This window comes from Gymnoscopelus microlampas, assembly GCF_963454915.1.
Source record: "Gymnoscopelus microlampas genome assembly, chromosome: 15".
Lineage (NCBI taxonomy): Eukaryota > Metazoa > Chordata > Actinopteri > Myctophiformes > Myctophidae > Gymnoscopelus > Gymnoscopelus microlampas.
In genome coordinates, this window is record NC_139952.1 from 45,471,166 (window position 1) to 45,495,706 (window position 24,541).

The following is a 24,541-nucleotide window of genomic DNA, read 5'->3' on the forward strand; positions in this document are numbered from 1 at the left end:
TAAAATTCCAGGCACTGGAGGTACCCTGTTTTGAAAAACCCCTGGCACTCAATGTGTTAATGGGAATAATCAGCTAAAGTAAGCTAATTTTGCACAGTAAACAGATGATTCGAAGGCTGTTGTTTGGACCTTCTTTTCCTTTTGATTATGTTTACTTACTTTAGCGTGTGTAACATTATCTTCTGAACTAATAATCTGGTTGTGGCAACAATCAGATTAAACGCTTACACAATTCATTGAAAAATAATCATAAATCCTTATTTTACGCGATCATTAAACCTTGACCCCATCTCCTCACCATTATGTAAGGGTTAATAAGCGGAACATTGTAAAAGTCTTTGGGGAGATGAGAGGCATCAGGGCTCACAGAGGCCTCATAACATAAATCACAGAGGTCATTACATACCATTAGACAAAACATATCCACCTTCCAAGAACAACAAAAATCATTAAAAATATTTTTTTTTCACCAAAAAACATTATTCCCAACGATCGTGATTAATAATCCTGATTATTAAGCAAAACGCTCTTGATTATCATAAGACCTGGAACTGTGTCATTTTTAGATTTGAGCTAAAAAAGCATTATTTTACACTTTGGGCTATTCAAAAATAGCAGATATACAAGCTCATAGCGCGGCACTGAGTGCCGCGCTACGAGCTTGTAGATCTGCTATTTTTGAAAAATCGTGAAAATGTGTGCAAATCTTTGAATATATATATTTTTAAAGCGAACATTTTTAACTCAAATCTTTGCTTCTGGGGGTACCAGAGTATTGTTTTAGTTGAGGCTAGATGGATGTAACACATGATATATGAGATTTATTCATCAAATAATAATACTCAAATATATGACATATTTGAAAGTATGAAAATATTCTATCAAAATGATCTGATTCAATACAATACAATAAGTACACAGTAAAAAGCAGTGTTATTTTTCAATGTGTAACTCTGAGAGTGTACAGATGGTTACGGGTCCATTTGGTTCCTGGATGTTAAATTAACAACTCAGGATTTGACTGTGTGTAAGGGAGAATATTAGTCGCCCAAACGATGGCCTGTGCATCTCTCGGACGCTTCCCCTTTCACCCATGTTATTCACCAGTGTGATTTCACTCAATGAAAATGAAAAGATGGAGGAAATGTTATTGAATGTGTCCACGACTACAGCCCTAATAGAACCCAGATGACTCATTTAACTGAGGGAGTGGAGTTCACACCACCTTGTTAAATCTAATAGCCGGCTTAACAGGCCTGTTTACGACTTTCATTCATTCATGTGAACATAAATAATAATAATAATAATGAATTGCTTTTTTTATAGCCCTTTTCTACCCAAGCACTCAAAGCGCTCCACAATGGTTCATTCATTCACACATTGGAAGGAGGTGAATCGGTTAACAGTAGACACCAGCGTCCACACTTCCCACATTCACACAGCAATGGTGTCAAGCTAGCACCGACCGACTCATTCAGGGACGTGCACAGATAGACTATAGGTGGCGCTAGAGCACCTGCCCTTTGCCCTCTTGACCAGAAGTGCCCTTTTGAAAAAAGGGCACTTTTTTTTCCAGTTTACAGCAGGGGTCTTCAACAGGGGGTCCGGGACCCCTAGGGGGTCCTCAGAGTTACTACAGGGGGTCCGCCAAATCTTTATGTGATATGATTTTTCTTTTTACCGTAACCACTCGAAACGTAGCATCGCTTTTCTGAGGAGAACTTTAGCCAACAATAGCAGATCTACAAGCTCACAACGCGCGTTGTGGGCTTGTAGATCGGCTATTTTTGGCAAAGAGGTATAGGTGTAGAGGAAAAAAAGAGCAGACCAAGTAAACAAAAAAAAGTATAATTTACATGAGCACCTGCCCCTCAAAATGTCTGTGGACGCCACTGGACTCATTGGAGGCAATGTAGGGTTCAGCGTCTTGCCCGAAGGACCCCACTTGCGACACTAACTCTGGGGGAGCCCGGGATCGAACTGGGAACCTCGCGGTGAGCCACTGCCGCCACATGAAGAGCTTCATTAGCTCTGACGATGCCAAATTATAACATAAGTGCAGGTTTTTTTACCACATTATTTGAATATATCCAGCATTTAAAATTATATGTTGCCCTGCCTTTAACACTGAGGACTTTAGTGTGTGTGTGTGTGTGTGTGTGTGTGTGTGTGTGGGTCATTCATTTGGAGCAGCCTGTTGCCATGGTGACCTATAGAGACTGGATTGGACCCTCGGGGGAACAGTAGCGTACAGAAAAGACACACACACACACACACGCGCACACACACACACACGCACACACACACACACGCGCACACACACACACACACACGCACACGCACACGCACGCACGCACACACACGCGCACGCACACACACACACACACACACACGCACACACACACACACACAATTCTATTGCATCAACAGTGTGATTTCTATCCATTGACTCACTGTGATGATTTATTGTGGTGTCAGTGTGTTGTGTTGCATCACCGCCGACACACATGAAACGTGATAAGCTACACACACACACACACACACACGCCCCTGCCATGCATCACACTGTGTTGCTATGGAAACGCCATCCCGTCTCCATGGAGGAGACAGGAGGAGGAGAGGAAGATAGCAACCCACTGAAATGAACCTGATCTCACACACACACACACACACACACACACACACACACACACACACACACACACACACACACACACACACACACACACACACACACACACACACACACACACACACACACACACACACACACACACACACACATCACACACACACGTTTGTATTACTATACTTGAGACAAAACAACAATAATGTTGTATGGCCAAGTCCTATAATGCAATGTGTTGAAAGGAGCCCTCCCCACACTAAGGCTGTTTCATAAACAATTAAAGGTAGGGTAAGTGATTTGCTTTGGTTAAAATAAGTGTTAAATAGCTCTATATTGTGATAGTACTCATTGCTATAGAGTGTTTGTTCAGTATTAGGAGTCTCCTTGTCTCTCCAGCTCTTTATTAAACAGAAAATGCATTTTCGTTTCAGTTTAATTTCCAATTTTATCCAACCAGGACAGAGAACTCAATCAGGATATAGATTAAACAAGTGAAATTGGAAGTGATGACACTAAGAAATGAGCAGACAAAATTGGAACTGGAACACTATAAAAATGAATCTTAAAAATGGGTACTTTCTCCTGATTGGCTGAGATTTTGTAGCCTGGTAAACCCTCCCTCCGGAAATCTCATTTCCATTTGATTTCAGAAAGGAGTCTGGTCTGAAACGCCTTTCTCCAATAATCGCTCTGCTCGCCGAGCCGACGAGCCTATCAGCGTCGTCGCTCATTGTTCTGTGATTGACAGCGACAGTTGGCCAATCAGGTGGCGAGTTCGAGTGAGCCCGAATGAACCCGAGTGCAGCCTGAGAGCCGCCGAAAAAAGACGAACGGCAGCCATTGTTGTTTGTGCGAGTGCCTTCACTTCTTACTTTCAGTTTTATAACGCTTTCAAACTTCTTTTTTGAGGCACGGAATTTACTTATAAGATATCGTTTGGATAGAATTTAGTTGTTTAACTTCATATATGTGGTCAATTAATCATGACAGAGCCTATTTAAAAATATAAATTTAGAGAACCGGCAGGGGCGGGGAGTGACACGCATGTATCCCAATAAGGCAACCTATTTTCGGCATGGCCGTCCCAAAAGTCCCGTTGCGTCACATAGTCTGGAGCTCGTCAAAATGAACTGCTCATTGGCTGAAGGGGGGAAACGATCATTGGTTGAAGGGGTTGTCGGTCAACGGTATTACTCCCGCCCAACTCCAGCCCACAGCGATTATTGCAGAAAGGCGTTTCAGACCAGACTCCTTTCTGAAATCAAATGGAAATGAGATTTCCGGAGGGAGGGTTTACCAGGCTAGAGATTTTGACACCTACCGGAAAATGTATTTTCTGTTTATTAAAGAGCTGGAGAGACGGGGAGACTCCTGTTACTGAACAAACACTCTATAGCAATGATTACTATCAGAATATAGTGCTTTAACCTTTTAAGAAAATACTTTTTGTTTTAACCAAAAAATATCACTTACCCTACCTTTAACACAAACAATATGTAACATGATGTTTTAGTAATATTGTGCCTGCTGTTCAGTTCTACACACAGCCAACCAGGTGTAGAAATCACAGATTGAGGCTTTAACCTTTTCTTTAATGAAATATCCCATGGGAAAAGCTTCTAGACATATTGCTAGTTTGTGCACTTCAAATGCTCTAACCGTTGAAGAAAATAACCAAAAATAGACGATCTACAAGCTCTCAATGCGTCTGTGACGCATTGAGAGCTTGTAGATCGGCTATTTTAGCTGCGCAACATGCTTCCATAGAAGACACGCTGGCTTCTATGGGATCCAAATGACTGACATCAGTCGTGGCGACTGAGAACGTAATCCATGACTTGAGGACATCGACGTTTTAGGACGGCAATTTCATGAATTACATTTTTACAAAATGTCCACATTTTTTATCCCTAAAGCTGAAAATAGCAGATCTACATGTAGCATGCAGATCCACTATGCTCTGTGAACGACACTGGCATGCAACCAAGTATAAATCATGCATTACTCCCAATTCTAACCCTTAAACCTAGCCTAGAAATGTCTAATCCTAACCGGAATCTTTTCCTAAATTGTATGTAAGTCTGCCTCTAAAAATCTTTTTGAAAAAGAAATCAATTTGTCTCATGAGGACCAGGACAACTGTCCTCAATGTGTCTGTTTCTCAAGTTCTACTATAGCTGTGGAGAAACCTGGCCCTCACATCCTACTATCCTACTATAATCCTACTATAATTCTAGTAACCTCTGTAGTGGTGCGTGAGTGAAGCTACCCGGTTCTCCTCACTGGCTGGACCAATTGCTCTGATTTTGCACACAGCCATTGACCATTACCATCTGAACTTAACTGTGAAGCCCGTTTTTCAATTTCATCAAATCTCAGCTTCTTATTAGCGTTTATGTGTCAAACAATGTCGCCTCCTGGGTTGCCAGATCATGTGCGCATATCCCCCCACGGATGCGTCGACCGGGTATGGTCTAGTATTAATAACACACACACACACACACACACACACACACACACACGTGTGCGTGCGCTCACACACACACACACACACACACACACACACACACACACACACACACACACACACACACACACAAGCGTGAGAGCAAACAGCTTCCCTGATTTGTAATCCGTGTGGTAATAATCCCAGGCAGGAACATTAATATAATCCAAACATGCTAATCGTATTAGCATGCTACTGTATGAGTGACATGCTATGCTGTGCTGTGTCACCGTCTCTTGGTTGCAAACACATGCACATACACCTAATACACTGACACACACACAGACTACTAATACACACACACACACACACACACATCCACACAGACTACTAATACACACACACACACACACACACACACACACACACACACACACACACACACACACACACACACACAAAGGAATTAAGAGTGTGTGTGTTTCATCCTGTGGCCACATGAGGGCAGCATTGACCATTTCTCTGTCAAACCATAGCTTCAGTGTCAACACTTGTATCAAGGGTTTTTAGCACTGTAGGTTTCTGACTGTTGCCTCTAGGTTTTAGACTGTGGTGTGACTGCTGTAGCAAGGTTTCTAGGTTTTGCATCCAGTGGTGGAAAAAGTACTCACATGTTTTACTTAAGTAAAAGTATCAATACTGCAATGTAGAAGTACTCTGTTACAAGTAAAAGTCTGGAATTCAAAATGTGCTTGAGCAAAAGTACAAAAGTATTGGTATCAAAATGTACTTAAAGTACCAAAAGTAAAAGTACTAAAATGTTTGAAAATAGCAGGTGGGCTATTTTCAAATAGCGGTTAATGTACGTTTTACGATGTAATAATAAAATAATACGCAAAGTAAATAGTAACTTAAGTTTTCAAATAATTGTAGTGGAGTAAAAGTACAATATTTGCCTCTGAGATGTACTGTAGTGGACTAGAAGTAAAAGTACTGAAAATTGGAAATACTTCAGTAAAGTAAAAGTTCCTCAAAATTGTAGTTACTTTACACCACTGGTTTATTATAGGTTTTTGATTGATGCATCAATTTTTTTAGACTCTTGTAAGACTGCTGTAGCAAAGGTTTCTAACTGTATCTTCAAGGTGTTTGACTGCTGTGCTGTTCCAAGGTGTTCTGGGTTCTACTGGGTCATGTCTAGGGCTCTGGTTGAGTCATTCCTTCAGACATTGTCATTCACTCACTAGACTGACTGAACTGATTTGAACAAGATGGCTAAATATTGTTGTTCCTTAAACCCATTGAGACCTGGAACTGTGTCATTTTTAGACTTGAGCTAAAAAGCATTATTTTACACTTTGGGCTATTCAAAAATAGCAGATATACAAGCTCATAGCGCGGCACCGAGTGCCGCGCTATGAGCTTGTAGATCTGCTATTTTTGAAAAATCGTGAAAATGTGTGCAAATCTTCTGAATATATATATTTTTAAAGCGAACATTTTTAACTCAAATCGTTGCTTCTGGGGGGTCCCTGGAACTAAATATTTTGATGGGGGTCCGCGGCCAAATACATATCATTTTGGGGGTCCTTGACATGAAAAAGATTGAGCACCACTGATATAGAAACATACGTTTTTCAGAAAACTGTTGGGATTTAGGAGACATGTAGAATCGGCTTCAGGTCTCAATGGGTTAATTTTTCATTGTTGCTACAATGTCGAGGAGCCAAAACCAAATAACTTTACTCTTGTGTACCAGTATATGAGATGTAATGAATAAAAACAACTAAAATCTTGATGATGACACTTAAACCCTATATAGTTCTTTGACCCACAGGGGTCTATAGTTGGTCGTCCTCCTTTTTTCCCTCTACACCAAAATGTTTTGATCCAAAATTGCAGATCTAACAGAATCTTTTGCTAAATGTTTGTCTATTTTCACAGAATGTTCACCTACAGTATATGGTATGTCTAGAATAGGGATGCTAGGATTGTTAAACAGAACTGAAACACAATTCTACATCAAATGTTATAGAAAAACACTAATTCTAGCTAAATAAATCCCCCCCAAAAATCCCCAAGTCATGACTTCCTTAACTACCAGAGGGGCGTGTGTGTGTGTGTGTGTGTGTGTGTGCATGTGTGTGTGTGTGTGTGTGTGTGTGTGTGTGTGTGTGTGTGTGTGTGCGTGTGTGTGTGTGCGTGCGTGTGTGTAAAATGTGGTTAAACAGAACTGAAACCCAGTTCTATAAACAGTAAATGCTGAATTCTAGATAAATAAAACCCCTCAAAAGAATCTCCAAGTCGTGATTTCCTTAATTACCAGAGTCGTGTGTGAGTGCATGTTTATGTGTGTGCGTGTGTGTGTGCATGCATGCGTACATGCATGAGTGTGTATGTGTGTGTGTGTGTGTGCTCTAGTAGGCAGTGGTGGAAAGTAACTAAGTACATTTACTCAAGTACTGTACTTAAGTAAAATGTTTAGGTATTTTTACTTTACAAATATTGTACTTTTACTCCACTACAATTCTTTGAAAACTTGAGTTCAGGCATGCAAACAGCCCCCGAGGTGAAAAGGGTGACAACATGTTGGGTTTTTTTCGGGTCAGGTGTCACACTATTGCCCTATTTGGATTCAAAACGGCTATTGTAGCCGAAAAGCTACAAGTTTGCATGTCTGTGAGTTACTTTGTAGATTTTGATTGTTAAAACATACAGTAACCACTTCAGCCCCTAAAAACATTTCGGTGATTCGAAAATAGCCGATCTACAAGCTCACAATGCGTCGCATTGTGAGCTTTTAGATCTGCTATTTTCAAACTTGTGAAACGGGACATTCTGCATAATGAGTAGGCTACTTTCTACTTTTGGTAAATTTTGATACCAATACTTTTACACAAGTCAATTTTTGAATTTCTGACTTTTACTTGTAACAGAGAGTATATGTCTGCATTGCAGTATTGATACTTTTACTTAACTCATTAAGACCTGGAACGCATCTGTGTCACTTTAGATTTCTTTGGCTATTCAAAAATAGCAGATCTACAAGCTCATAGCGCGGCACCGAGTGCCGCGCTATGAGCTTGTAGATCTGCTATTTTTGAGAAATCTTTTTTTTTTTTTAGGAAAATAATTTTTAAGAATTGCCTCAGGTCTTAATTTAAGTATAAAAAATGTAGCACTTGTTCTCCACCACTGTGCTACAGCAGGGTGCTCTGAGGTCAGGGGAAGCTTGAAGAACGAGACTGCTGTGCTGGCCTGTTGTTGAGTGGTGACACGGTGACATCATATCAGCTGGCAGCAGGGCAACAGCTAATGTCATAAGCACTGTTATATGAACCCAATCCCCACACACACACACACACACACACACACACACACATACACACACAGACAGAGGGCCCTCTGTGCACACCCTGCCACCCGTCACGTGTATGTGTGTGTGTGTGTGTGTGTGTGTGTGTGTGTGTGTGTGTGTGTGTGTGTGTGTGTGTGTGTGTGTGTGTGTGTGTGTGTGTGTGTGTGTGTGTGTGTGTGTGTAGCCGCGGTTACATGTTACATGTTTTGTATGTGAAGGCGTGTTAGCGTGTACACGGCCATGTGACGGGGTGGAGGCGGACATTTATATACCTCAAATCTTAGCTTTTTGGGGGTCACTGTCACAAAATACGAGATGGGGGTCCGCAGCCAAATATGTATCATTTTAGGCATTAATGTAGTGGTAAATATGACATATACACGGGGCGGCAGTGGCTTAGGGGTAGAGTGGCCGGGTAGGGTGAACAGTTCGATCCCGGGCTGGGGCGCTCCCCCAGAGTTAGTGTCAAAGTGTCCTTGAGCAAGACGCTGAACCCCTAATAGGCTCTATGCACTGCAGCCATATTGGACAGAAATTGGGCCCCTTCCTTGCTTCCTTCACAGGTGTTACCAATGACACTAATGAAGGCTCTGTTCCATTTAGTGTAGCACAGTGGTTCTCAAACCTTTTTAATTTCAAGGACCCCCATAACTCTGAGAGTGTACAAATGGAACCAAATGGACCCGGGAGGGTCCATTTGGTTCCATTTGTACACTCTCAGAGTTACACCCTCTCAAGGAACCATGAGGGTCCCTGGACCACACTTTGAGACCCACTAGTGTTTCTAGTGAGCCAACGTGCACAATAATCAGCACCCTGACTCTGTTTGACCAGAATGGAACAGAGCCTTCATTAGTATCATTGGTAACACCTGTGAAGGAAGTAAGAAGAGGCCCAATTTTGCTCCAAAACGGCTGCTGTGCATAGAGCCTATTGCTCCCGATGAGCAGGTTGGTGCCTTGCATGGTTTCCTCCGCCATCGGTGTGTGAATGTGTGTGTGAATGTAATGCACAATTTATGTAAAGCGCTTTGGATAAAAGCGCTATATAAATGCACCAGTTACCATTTTACCATTTACATATCATCACTGCTCACTTCACTTTATCAAATCCCACCAGAGACTTGTCTCCTGTTTCTCCCTTTCCTACACTGTCTGTCTCTCAGCTTTCCTACTGTCTGTCTCTCCTACACTGTCTCCCTCTCAGCTTTCCTACTGTCTGTCTCTCCTACGCTGTCTGTCTCTCAGCTTTCCTACTGTCTGTCTCTCCTACACTGTCTCCCTCTCAGCTTTCCTACTGTCTGTCTCTCCTACGCTGTCTGTCTCTCAGCTTTCCCTACTGTCTGTCTCTCCTATGCCGTCTCCCTCTCAGCTTTCCTACTGTCTGTCTCTCCTACGCTGTCTGTCTCTCAGCTTTCCCTACTGTCTGTCTCTCCTATGCCGTCTCCCTCTCAGCTTTCCTACTGTCTGTCTCTCCTACGCTGTCTGTCTCTCAGCTTTCTTATTGTCTGTCTCTCCAACACTGTCTGTCTCTCAGCTTTCCTACTGTCTGTCTCTCCTACGCTGTCTGTCTCTCAGCTTTCCTACTGTCTGTCTCTCCTACACTGTCTGTCTCTCAGCTTTCCTACAGTCTGTCTCTCCTACACTGTCTGTCTCTCAGCTTTCCTACTGTCTGTCTCTCCTACACTGTCTGTCTCTCAGCTTTCCTACTGTCTGTCTCTCCTACGCTGTCTGTCTCTCAGCTTTCCTACTGTCTGTCTCTCCTACGCTGTCTGTCTCTCAGCTTTCCTACAGTCTGTCTCTCCTACGCTGTCTCCCTCTCAGCTTTCCTACAGTCTGTCTCTCCTACGCTGTCTCCCTCTCAGCTTTCCTACAGTCTGTCTCTCCTACGCTGTCTCCCTCTCAGCTTTCCTACAGTCTGTCTCTCCTACGCTGTCTCCCTCTCAGCTTTCCTACAGTCTGTCTCTCCTACGCTGTCTCCCTCTCAGCTTTCCTACTGTCTGTCTCTCCTACGCTGTCTACCTCTCAGCTTTCTTATTGTCTGTCTCTCAGCTTTCCTACTGTCTGTCTCTCCTACGCTGTCTGTCTCTCAGCTTTCCTACTGTCTGTCTCTCCTACACTGTCTGTCTCTCAGCTTTCCTACAGTGTGTCTCTGGGGTTGTGGGACATGTCACCAATGACACATTAGTTCAAAGAAATAAAACACAATAGAGGTCAGGGGTCAGAAATGTTACAGAGGAGAGAGAACACATGCTTTACTGTCAACCATCCAACCAACCAACCTCTTTCTGAGAGAGAGAGAGAGAGAGAGAGAGAGAGAGAGAGAGAGAGAGAGAGAGAGAGAGAGAGAGAGAGAGAGAGAGAGAGAGAGAGAGAGAGAGAGAGAGAGAGAGAGAGAGAGAGAGAGAGAGAGAGAGAGAGAGACAAACAGAGAGAGAGACAGACAGAGAGACAGAGGGATAGAGAGAGGGGGAGATAATAAGTTAGGGGTTTCTCTAATAGAAAACAGACTGCTCCACTTCCACCATAGCTCTGGGAAAATGAGCTCCTTAGCAGAACACACACACACACACACACACACACACACACACACACACACACACACACACACACACACACACACACACACACACACACACACACACACACACACACACACACACACACACACACACAGATATGAGTCCAGATTCCAGGCGGAGGGACGGTGGGATAAACCATCATATTCAAACGAAAAGCTTCACTATGGCAACCGGCCTAGCCTGGAAACGGGGTCACGCTTTTCCTTTAGCAGAGCTGGAGATGCACTGGAGCAGAATGAGCATGTCTGAGTGAGCGTCTGAGTGTGTGTGTGTGTGTGTGTGTGTGTGTGTGTGTGTGTGTGTGTGTGTGTGTGTGTGTGTGTGTGTGTGTGTGTAGTATACATTGCACTGCTATGCAAGCAATGCATTATGCCACTGATGGCCATTTCGCAATTCACCAAATATCTCTGGGAAGCTATGCACATCTGTGTGTGTGTGTGTGTGTGTGTGTGTGTGTGTGTGTGTGTGTGTGTGTGTGTGTGTGTGTGTGTGTGTGTGTGTGTGTGTGTGTGTGTGTGTGTGTGTGTGTGTGTGTGTGTGTGTGTGTGTGTGTGTGTGTGTGTGTGTGTGTATGCTCCTCATTTCAGGGTTAGGGTCCAAATAACATGAAGTCAGAACGGAGCAAGGCGCCACAGGCACCGACTGACATGCTTTCATTTCTGTCACACACAAATTGGAGAAACAGCCCAATCTATCTATCTATCTATCTATCTCTCTATCTATCTATCTATCTCTCTATCTAACTAACTATTGTATCTATCTATCTATTGTAACTATCGATCTCTCTATCTAACTACTGCATTGTATCTATCTATCTCTCTATCTAACTTGCCTCTATCTATTGTATCTATCTAACTAATGTATCTATTGATCTCTATCTACTAGGGGTGTGCCGATACACTAATTTCACCAAACGATACGATACGGTATTTGGCTCACAACTTTGATACGATATCGATACGATACGATACTCACTTTTTTTATTATGAAAATATATGGGGGAGAAAAAAAGTAAATGCAAACAAATAATTCTGTTTTTGCATTATTCAGACATGCAAACTTGTAGCTTTTCAGCTACAATAGCCGTTTTCAATCCAAATAGGGCAATAGTGTGACACCTGACCCGAAAAAACAACAACATGTTGTCACCCTTTTCACCTCAGGGCTGTTTGCATGCCTGATTATAATGATTGTAAAAAAAAAAAAAAAAAAATTCAAAACGATATTTCTTTTCCTCCAAAACGATACATATCGTCACGAAAACGTATCGCGATATATCGTGGGACGATATATCGTGGGACGATATATCGGCACACCCCTACTATCTACTGCAGGGGTATTCAACTAGATTAGGCAGGGGGCCACAACTGTAAAATAATTTGGAGTTGGGGGCCACACAATTTGCGCGCGTGCGCGAAGCGCACGCGCGCGAAATTTTTCGGGTCTAATTCGGTTCTATTTGACCAATATAAATCAACCTTTTTTCGGGTCTAATTCGGTCTAATTCGGTTCTATTTAAGGTTCTAAGTTAAGTTCCAATGAAAGATGGCCTTTCAAGAACTAATGAAGGATAAATAATTTGTACTGTTTTAACTTTGATAACATAAATCAAAGTTAAAATAAATAATAATTATGAAAATTAAAAAAAAAAAAAAAACTTTTTTTTTTTTTTTTTTTTTTTTTTTGGAATATGGCCAGGGGCCACAAGGAAGCTCCTCGCGGGCCGCACGTGGCCCGCGGGCCGCCAGTTGAATATCTATGATCTACTGTATCTATCTATACAGTATATACATCTCTATCCATCTATCTCTCCATCCATCCATCTATCTCTCCATCCATCCATCTCTCTCTCCATCCATCCATCCATCCATCCATCCCAGTAAAATCCTCACTTGTGTAATTCCTTATTTAGTGAAATGGTTACATGTATTTAGTACATGTGTATGTGTTTCACCCTACAGCCTCAGTCCCCGGCATAGACAGTGTTGTTCTACCTAGTGTAGTAGTACACACACCTGACCTGACCATACAAAACCAAGATCAACAGTCATTTCCACTAAGCTTCTGAGACAAACTGAATGAATCCAGAGACTCACACACACACTGCTGATGGACAACCTGACAGAAAACAAGCCTCCGTTACAGTAAACAGAAACACATACAGGCCACGGGCACAACAACAACACACTGCAGACATCTTAGGACCCCCAGAACAATCTCACTCAAACACACACACACACACACACACACACACACACACACACACACAGCAATCTATCGTATATCTGAGTGAAAGCACTCCACTCATGGTGAAAGCTATTGGAGTTTTAAGCTGACTTCATCCTAAAGACACACTGTATGCTGACATGCCTAGCAAACTAAGTTTGTTTGGCAGCGAGCCTTCACATACTATGAGACTGCACACACGCACACACGTACACACACACACACACACACACACACACACACACACACACACACTTACCATCTCCGTCATCCCCAGCGACCACCATGGTAATAGTGCGCTATGGATAGAAGAAAACTAGCTCTCCGTTTCCACTCTTTCACCCCTGCTCTGTGCTCTCTCTCTCTCCGTGTGTCTCTCTCTCTTGTTCTGTGTGTGTGTGTGTGTGTGTGTGTGTGTGTGTGTGTGTGTGTGTGTGTGTGTGTGTGTGTGTGTGTGTGTGTGTGTCTCTCTCTCTGTCACGCTGAATCAGGGAGAGGCAGTGACAGGCACAGCTCTGTGTCCCGGCCACAGCTAGATCTCTTTCAGCTATAGCTAGCTTCCTCTTCTTCGCTCTCGCCATCTCTTCCTCCCCTCTCACTAACCCCCTCCCTCTCTCTCTCTCTCTCTCCCTCTCTCTCTCTCTCTCTCTCTACCCCTCTTTTCACAGCAACAGCTGCCACCAGCCTTTACAACAAAATGCCAGGAGCGTCTCAAAATGTGAAGAGATGACTAGAGAGAGAGAGTGTGTTTCATCTATGTTCACTTGTGTGTGTGTTTGTTTGTATTACTATACTTGCGAGGACCAGGTATAGTAGAATTTGAAGAAATCTACATTGTGAGGACAGTTTTCCTGCGGTCTTCACAAGACAAATGGTTGTTTTATAGTTAAAAAAAAACATTTTTTAGAGATACGTTTACAATTAGAAAAACATTCAGGTCAGGATTAGACATTTAGAGGTTAGGTTTAGGGATTGGAATTAGAGTTAAACATGATTTATACTTAGTTGCGGCGTGCCAGTGTCATGCACCGAAAAATAGCCGATCTATAAGCTCACAACGCGTCGCAGCGCGACGCGTTGTGAGCTTATAGATCGGCTGTTTTTCGGCTTTAGGCTTACGGTTAAAAATGGCAAAATAATACATATATTTTTAAATGACATTCATAAAATGGCTGTCCTAAAGCGTTGATGTCCTCACAAGTATAGTAATACAAACGTGTGTCTTTGTGGATGGTGTGATGTTTCTGGTCAGGTCTGTCCGCAGAGGTTGACTGTTCTGGGGTGTGATTATCGTTGTGTTTGTAGGAAAAACACCCCAGGTCTATCGCTGCTCATACTATACTATACTAGTACTATATGTATGACGATCAATCAATGAATCAATCAATATGAACCTATAACAACTGATCTGGTTACTGTGAGATCCGATGCTCGTTGGACGGTGTAGCTAGTTTGTGCTCAACGTATGAGAGGAAAATGAACCAGCAGTAACCAGTGTTGCCATGCCGGCTTATTATAAGCGACGTTTTTCTGTAAAGTTGCTTGTAAAACTTGGTCGTTGCGGGTTGCGTTTTTTTGGGCTTGTTTCTAACGTGTACTTGCTTATTTAGGCTCATTTCCAATTTTTTTGTAATTATGTTTTAAACCAGTGGTTCTCAAATATGTTCATAAATGTTTTGTGCCACAGGGAGCATTTGTTTTGTTAGAATGTTTCAAAAAATATTCTACATTTTATTTCAAGAGCTTTTGAAAATAGCAGATCTACAAGCTAGTAGGCGAGGCGTTCTTGTAGATCTGCTATTTTTAAATATCCGATGCATAATAGGTTTAAAGTGCTCATGTGGCCTGATAAGTTGCTTCTTTTGGGCTTGTTTTCCTAGACCTGGTTGCTTATTTCTCTCTCAAAATATGGCAACACTGGCAGTAACCAGTAGCAGAGGACAAGAAACAAAGTTATGTCAGCATGTCCCCACAAGCTGTCTCCTCCGTTACAAGCCTTCTTATTCAGTAACGTTTGGGGTCAGATCAGATGTTAGTAGGATCCACACGGTGCAAAGGTTCTCACACTTTTCAAAGCCGTGACGCCCCAAATAATCATAAAATCTGAACTGGGGACCCCCCACCCTGACAAGCACTTGGAATTGTAGGCATTACATTTAGTTTGACTCGGTTCCACAGATAAATATTGTGAAGATAGCCGAACTACAAGCTCACAACCCAGTGGACCATGAATAAATGTTTACCCATCCACTTAACCCATTGAGACTTGAAGCCGATTCTACATGTCTCCTAAATCTCAACAGTTTTCTGAAAAACGTATGTTTCTATATCAGTGGTGCTCAATCTTTTTCATATCAAGGACCCCCAAAATTATATGTATTTGGCCGCCGACCCCCATCAAAATATGTTGTTCCAGGGACCCCCAGAAGCAAAGATTTGAGTTGAAAATGTTCGCTTTAAAAATATATATATATTCAAAGATTTGCACACATTTTCACGATTTTTCAAAAATAGCAGATCTACAAGCTCGTAGCGCGGCACTCGGTGCCGCGCAATGAGCTTGTATATCTGCTATTTTTGAATAGCCCAAAGTGTAAAATAATGCTTTTTAGCTCAAATCAAAAAAATGCCACAGTTCCAGGTCTTAATGGGTTAATCATCTATGTCACATCTGAACTCACCTAACCTGATCATCAGTGATAAAACCTGCACTCTCATGTCCTCTCTTCCTATAAACGCCTAGACAGGTTTCTATGTACTGTAGGTTCCAAGCTGAGCCTACTACAGTGTTGATGTTGTCCACTAAAACTATGATGAAAACAAATGACAATTTCGTCAAAAAATGAAAACTAGACTAAAATGTTAGTGAGGGTCCCTCACTAACATTTAGGGACTAGTGGAGAAGAGATCCAGTAGAACTAAAAGACAAGTCATTTTATGTTTGGTTGTGCTCGGGTGTTGCGCTCTGAAAATAGCAGATCTGCAAGTTCACAAGGCGTCGCGCTGCGACGCGTTGTGAGCTTGTAGATCGGCTATTTTCAGCATGCAACCAAGTGTAAAAATCAGCCATTACAACACCATCAAGGCACCGCCAAGATACATTTTAGTCGACTAAATCAACTGTAGATTTAGTCGATTAAAACTACACAAAAACTAAAACATTTCAGATGACTAAAACTAAATGGAATTTTATTCAAAAGACTGTGACTATGAAAACTATATCAAAATGTGCTGCCAAAATCAACACTGCCTACTACAGCACTGTAGTTCCTGGTGCTACAGTTTGGAGGTCGAGTTCTGTTCTTTAGAAAATAGCCAACTGAAACGTTACGACTTTTTGAGCTGTTGATTAAAAAGAAAATTGTACCCCGTTCAAAACCGATTGTCTACAATGAATCTGCCTTGGCCAGGACACTTGAATATATCTGAACACTTGAGCATAGCTGGACTCCTATTCATCAGGGGACCTGGCTCTATTATTTATTTATTTTGGAGGCAAGCTGGTAGGGGATAGAATTCTAAGTAGTCTTTGCATACAGTCATAACTGACCTTTTTTTAATGTATCTGCTGTTGTCATGTAATATGATTTAGTTTTAATTTCCCATTGGAGATTAATAAAGTGAATTATCTATCATCTATCTAATTATTACAGTTCACCTTGATCGAACGATAAATACAGTTAACAGCATTTTCAAGGCCCCTGGAGTAATCCACCCAACACATCACAGAAAACATTGCATACCGATACAACCCTGAATAACTCATTTCTAGGCGTTTTCCGGCTACATCACATACGACCACACAGACAGGACCCAGTGTGTGGCGTCCTCCTCCTCTTGCACATCCCGAAGGCATCATCACGTTGACAACATGTCAACATTGGCAAGCAGAGAGTTAAACAAACAACCACCATCCTCCCACAGCTCCATTCCCCTGCTCCCTGACCAAGAGGAGACTGTATCATGGAGACTATTCCCCCCGCAAGTGTTGATTTCGTCGACTAAAACTATGAAATGTCCGTCGACTACCTTTTTTTCACTGACCAAAGCGTAATAAAAACTAAGCTATGATGATGACTAAAACTAAGACTAAATAAATTGACAATTTCGTCAACAAATAAAAACTAGATTAAAATGTTAGGGAGTGACTAATGGAGAAGAGATCCAGTAGAAGTTTGGTTGCGCTCGGGTGTCGCGCTCTGAAAATAGCAGATCTACAAGCTCACAACGTGTCGCGCTGCGACGCGTTGTGAGCTTGTAGATCGGCTATTTTCAGCATGCAACCAAGTGTAAAATCAGCCATTACGACGCCATCAAGGCACCGCCAAAATACATATATTTAGTCGACTAAAACTAGACAAAAATGTAAACATTTTAGATGACTAAAATATGACTAAAACTAAATCAAAATGTGCTGTCAAAATCTACACTGCCCCCTCCCTCTGGGCTGCATGTAACCAGGCTGTGAGGGACAGACAGACAGACAGCGGGCTGACGCTCCAGCCTCAGTGACAGACGCATGGCTGCGGGTGAGGAGGATGCACCTCCCCACAGGTGAGGAGGATGCACCTCCCCACAGGGACCTGGAGCTGAGCAACATGCTTCCACAGAGGACAATGCTGCTGGCTTCTATACGGAACCCAAATGACTGAAACCAGTCTCAGTGGTGACTGAGAATTCACCCAAAAAAATTAATTCATGGATATTTTTTTAGTTTTTGTCGCATTCATAAGCCAATAGTTTGATGACCAGCGGACCGGTAGGCAGCGGTTCCGGTAGGAGACACAAAGGAGACTCGTTGTGTCTCCTACCAGAACCGCTACCGGTCATCAAATGATTGGCTTAGGAATGAGACAGAAAACTAAAAAATATCCATTAATTCAAGTCCATAGGGAAAAAAAGCATTTTTGGGGTGAACTATCCCTTTAATCCATGTGTCAGAATGTCCTTTGACAATCCCATATCATCACTCATAAAACAAACCCTGGTTCCCTGGGTGTCATCATCATCATCATCATAACAGCACAGAACAGAGGAGAGACACACCCTGTGGCTTCCTCCTCCACACACTGCAGTTTGACGGTCAAACATTCACTCAACAGCCTGGGCTCTGCTCTGCCCGGAAAACACCCAGCAACACACACACACACACACACACAGATTGGTCTGGTAATCCTATTAGACCTGCTTACAGGAGCTGCTGGCAATGCCATCCCACGTGCACCCGCCCGCTCGCAGAGGCACAGGAACACATGCCAGATTTATACACACAGAAAAGAAAAACAGGCCCGCCCCACAGGCACACACACACACACACATCATACAGTATTACAGAACATGACATTGTTCTGGACATAAACAGTGCATAGCCGCCATCTAGTTTCGGCCCGAGTTCATCCCTCCAGCAAAGCAAAAAAAAAACATTTGAGATTTTAGCTACAGTATATATATCCCATTGAGACCTGAAGCCGATTCTACATGTCTCCTACATCTCAACAGTATTCTCAAAAACGTATGTTTCTATATCAGTGGTGCTCAAACTTTTTCATGTCAAGGACCCTCAAAATTATATGTATTTGGCCACGGACCCCCATCAAAATGTCTTGTTCCAGGGACCCCCCAGAAGCAAAGATTTAAAGTTCCAAGAGTCCAAGAGTTAAAAATGTTCGCTTTAAAAATATATGTATTCAAAGATTTGCACACATTTTCACTATTTTTGAATAGCCCAAAGTGTAAAATAATGCTTTTTAGCTCAAATCTAAGAATGACACAGTTCCAGGTCTTAATGGGATATACAGCAACATAAGTTTTTAAGATTTAGAACAGTAGTTATCACAAATAGCAGATCTGCAAGATCACAGCACTTTGTGCTGCGCTAGCGAGCTTCTACATCTGCTATTTTTGTTTTTTTATATATATATCGAAAAAGTTTGGAAACTTTCGTTGGCTCTTCAAAAATAGCAGATATACAAGTATAACATAATGGTTATAGCAGTAAAAATCTAAAATGACACAGTATGCGTTCTGGGATTGAATGACTTAACGGGTAATTGATAGGAAGAAAAAAGTCATTTTGGGGGTGAACTGTCCCTTTACGGTTTCCTTGGCAACGGGCGCTACAGAGAGGCCAGTAGAGCAGAGAGAGAGAGAGGGACGAGAGAGAGAGAGAGAGAGAGAGAGAGAGAGAGAGAGAGAGAGAGAGAGAGAGAGAGAGAGAGAGAGAGAGAGAGAGAGAGAGAGGGACGAGAGAGAGAGAGAGAGAATGTTCACTGACCGTGGCCGGGGCTCAGAGCCATGTTGCCTGAATTCAGGGCTTCATCAAAACGGCCAAATATCGTCTGTAACCTGCAGAGAGAGAGAGACAAAGACAGGGATGTTAAGACCAAGACCAAGTCAAATAAAATGTCATTCAAGTGTACAGTATACATTATAACCATCCATTAAGCAGTGGTTCTCCAAACTTTTTCACAACCCCAAAAGCCCCAAAATGATACGTTTGCCCCGGGACCCAAACTAGTGAAAATAGCCGATCTACAACTTACTTGTTTCTATTTTCACTACTTCTTAACGTTTTTTTTTCTTTTTTTACATATTGGAAATGATTAGATTGTTTTCATTTTATTTATGAAATACTTTAAACCTTTTTAACACATCGGGTGCCGATCACGGTCCGAACCGTGTTTGGTGTCTTTTTTTTGTTGTTGTTTTTTTCCGTACGGGAGGGGCTGGAGCAGCTTTGGGATCACCCACGGTGAATCTGAGAAGGATGGGCCAGATGCATCATCGTGTCAAAAAACATGGCTCACATCCGCTTCCGCTCTATTTCCTTCTCTAAAACCCCTATAACTCCGAAACCTTTTACTCTGGGGAAAACGACTCATTTTGTGTGCACGATCGCTCCGCCATTGTTACTCGTGTGAGAGATGTTATCGTTCCAGGCGTTAGCCAGGACCATCGGGCAAAATGGAGACATGCTTTTTTTTCTCATGGAATGCACGTGGTGGAGTCTACAGCTTAAACAGCGCTGCGCAGCTCAACGGTGAGATTTCTGGCACCGAACGTAATCTGTTATTATAAAATGCTGGCACCCGATGTGTTAAAAAATCTTTTAAAATATATATGTATATTTTTTTGTAGGAAATGGAAAAAAGGAGATATTTACTAGCGACCCATACAAATTGGTCTGCGGTCCAAAGATGGGTCCCGAGCCACTGTTTGGAAAACAATGCATTAAAAGGATGTGTTAACACTGCTTTCTTTCTAAATTGTCCTGAAAAAGCATCCATCAGGAAGCCAAACGTCATTGTCCCATCTCTTATGTACATACAGTAGTGTTTGTATGTGTCGATGACATGTATTATTGTGTACATTTGTTATGTTACAGTATGTTGATGAATTGAATACATACAGTAGGATCACAATGGAAACATGTATGTGTTATCCTTTTAGCTTTAATGTCTTACTGTACCCCACATGCCTTTTACATTTATGACTAATACAGTATTCAATCAAACAATCAATGGTAAAACATGATGATATATATCTACCCTTGCACGGTGCGCACCAAGCATGTTCATTCACATCACCACACACACACACACACACACACACACACACACACACACACACACACACACACACACACACACACACACACACACACACACACACACACACACACACAAACAACTGTGTATAATAGACCACCGAAGTCCTGACGTCACTCATTCATCCCCAGGTTCGTAAAGTAATTTCGCTATGGAGAATAACATTGGGTCATCATAGAATCGTCTCATATAAGAATTGTGGTCCAAATTATAACAAATAAACAAACTGTCTCTGCGATATTGTCAGGGAGGAGGTTCTGTATCGTTTATGATAGTCAGTCACTTATATTTGATACAGTCTGTGGCGAAAATGTAACTAACTAGAAGTTCGGGCCGCTACGCGGCCCGAACGTCTAGCGTGACGCGGCGTTCACTTTGCAGTGCCACCTTACAGGCACCTCACAGTGTGAGAGAGAGTTTTGTGCTCTCCTAAATCCACGGCAGGCTTTGAAAGTACCCGCTTCAGAAAGAGGTGACGTGCATCACCTCTCCAATGACCAAAACCCACTTTGTGATTACTCAGACCTGGTATGGCAGACCTGTGGGGAGTGTGCAGTGGTGTACAATGTGAAAAGATAGTTGAAATCGCAGGAGATGAAGTTAGCAGTTTATTTGTGTAAAGGGTGGATAAGAATGAAATGGTGTGAAAGACAGTGGTGACGTCGCCTGGCCCAGTCAAAAGTGAAAAGTCCAGCATCTGGGATGATGACTTGAATGATGCAGATTTATGCAGGCTGCATATTCTGCTTAAAGAAGAAACAAACAAAAAGCGACAGAGATATATGCCATATATGGGCATAAAAGGACACATACAAACAGATACATAGATCCCCATATATGGGCATGAAAGGGAAACAGACAGACAGATCCAGAGATCTCCATAATAAAGTCAAAACGGGTCCAATGTGATGTCATGCTGTCGTGAGATTACGTCACACTGGCGTTGTGTCCATATTCGGGACGACCGTCTCATCGTCATCGTCGTCTTGGTAACAGGTTGGTTTGTTGTGATGATGTAGTGTAAAGTTTCAGACAGACAGTAAGAGTGATGCAGTGTTCAGAGCCGGCGCGCCCTATTAGGCAGAGTAGGCAGTTGCCTAGGGCGCCACTAGGGGGGGGGGCGCAAAAAAAAAAAAAAAAAAAAAAAAAACTTGTTTATTTTTTTATTTTTCAGAATCTAGGTGGCGCTGTGGCAGAAAACGGTGACGGTGCGGGGGGGGGGGGGGGGGGGGGGGGCGCCAGGAAAAATATTGCCTAGGGCGCCAAATTACCTAGCACCGGCACTGGCAGTGTTGCATCACTCTTGCCAGATTGCAACGTACATACATACATACATACAACGGACAACCGACGTGGCGCAGGATTCAAATTGTAAGGTAGATTCGGCGGAAGTAACATTATCGTTTTCTCACCGTCAGTTGATGCTTCATATCCATATGAGTCAAACCGACGGGGTCACTTGTTTATTTTTGGAACACAGTTCTTATTTGACGCGATATTAAATAAAGACGTCAAATATTAATAATATATCAAATATTAACAATATTAAATAAAGACGTGTAAATTAAAGACGTCTATGGGATTCAGAATGGGGGTGGAAAACCGCGAACCAGGTAGACAAGCCAAGGATGTGTAAATTACGTCAGACTTCGGTGGTCTATACTAGTCTATTATAACAATAACAGGCCCATTTCTAAATTGCCAGGCACTTCAAAAGGTCAGAAGAAAACTGTCTTTACACTTTCTGGCATCCAAGAAAATGTAAAAAAAGAAAAGAAAAAGAAAACATCATAAATAATCATCATGTTTGTATTCTGTCACTGACTTTATTTTATTTTGGCTTTAGTTTTATGTGAAGCACTTTGCATCGTTGATTTGATAAGTGCTTTATAAAGTCATTTATCATATATCATGTATTATTGTATTTCAAGATCCCCCCCCCTTCCCATTCTTTTCCAATGACTACATGCTTTCCATAAGGTCCCATATGATCAAATTCTTTTCTCTCTTTTATTCTGTTTTTCCATTGTTGTTTTTGCACTCGTGGCTGTTAACCCTGGAACCCCTGGATGACCTGGAACGCATCTGTGTCGCTTTTTGATTTGAGCTAAAAAAGCATTATTTTACACTTTGGGCTATTCAAAAATAGCAGATCTACAAGCTCATAGCGCGGCACCGAGTGCCGCGCTATGAGCTTGTAGATCTGCTATTTTTGAAAAATCGTGAAAATGCGTGAAAATCTTTGAATATATGTTGTTTAAAGCGAACATTTTTAACTATTCTTTGCAATCTGGGGGTCCCTGGAAAAACACATTTTGAGATGGGGTCGGCGGCCAAATACATATCATTTTGGGGGTCCTTGACATGAAAATGTTTGAGCACCACTGATATAGAAACATAGGTTTTTTTCAGAAAACTGTTGGGATTTGGGAGACATTCGTAGAATCGGCCACAGGTCTCAATGGGTTAAAAAAAAACAGTGAAAATGTGTGTGATCTCGTTTTGTCCAGTTCAGCTGCACACACAAAAAAACCCTCCTCAGTGTTTTACAACCAAAGCCATTCACAACTCCATCCTGTTTAACGAGGTTAATAGAATCAACCACCACGTCAGAGCAAGTTACACTCAATTGAAGTTGAATGTAAAACTGGAGCTCACAGAGGATCTATCTAAGTGTGTTTCACACACACACTGCTGAAGAACCCTTCACAAAGTCAATTATAACCCATTAACACCGGGGAAAGCATCTGTGTCATTTTTAGATCTCTTTGGCTATTAAAAACATAGCAGATCTACAAGCTCGTAGCTTTTTGAAAAATCATGAAAATGTGTGCAAATCTTTGAATTCATATAATCTTTTTAAAAGATTTAACTCAAATCTTTGCTTCTGTGGGTGTCCCTGGAACAAAATATCAAGAGAGATGGGGGTCCGCGGCCAAATACATATCATTTTGGGGGTCCTTGACACAAAAGTATAAGAACTACTGTAATTATAGCAACATACGTTTCTTCAAAAAACTGTTAGGATTTAGAAGACATTTGTAGAATCCCCGGAAGCAAAGATTTGAGTAATAAATATTCGCTTTAAAAAAACTACGATTTGCACACATTTTCAAGATATTTCTAAAATAGCAGATCTACAAGCTCGTAGCTTGTAGATCTGCTATTTTTGAATAGCCAAATACATCATAAAGCGACACAGATGTGTGCCCGGTCTTAACGGGTTAATGGCGTCTGCAGTGTTGCTACTGGCTGTATTGTATAAGAAAATAAACAACTTGAGTAAGCACAAAATGACCAGTAAATGAGGCCATGGTGAAACGTATTGTTCCTGCCAGCAGGCTGTCAACAGCCTTACTAAAGAGAGGACCATGATAAATGAACGGAATATGGTTTATGGTTTATTTATACTCCACTTCTCCTAAAGCACTGATTCTCAACCTTTTTTTTTTATTTAAAGGACCCCCACAGCTTGTTATGCATTAGACCAGTGGTTCCCAAACTGAGGGTCGAGAGACCCCATATTTTAGGGGGTCCCCAGATGATTAGCTTAATGTGCATTAACCTACATTAACAGTAAACAAACCAACATACAGTATACGGTAAGTGTATATCTGCACATTTATAAAGTGACAATTTAATTACGTTTAAGACCTTTTTAATACCAAATTGGCCAAATTGTCAAATATCACGT

At 41.9% G+C, this 24,541-nt stretch overlaps 1 protein-coding gene across 7 annotated transcripts in view; it reads right to left on the reverse strand.

Moving 5' to 3' along the window:
* clasp2 (cytoplasmic linker associated protein 2) overlaps positions 1–24,541 on the reverse strand; it is a 151,808-nt gene that overhangs the window by 78,443 nt on the left and 48,824 nt on the right. For all 7 annotated transcript variants that reach the window (XM_084080579.1, XM_084080581.1, XM_084080578.1 and 4 more), the window contains exon 7: positions 19,515–19,585. In XM_084080579.1, the coding sequence (XP_083936705.1) occupies positions 19,515–19,585 (71 nt within the window). The remainder of the gene's footprint in view (positions 1–19,514; positions 19,586–24,541) is intronic.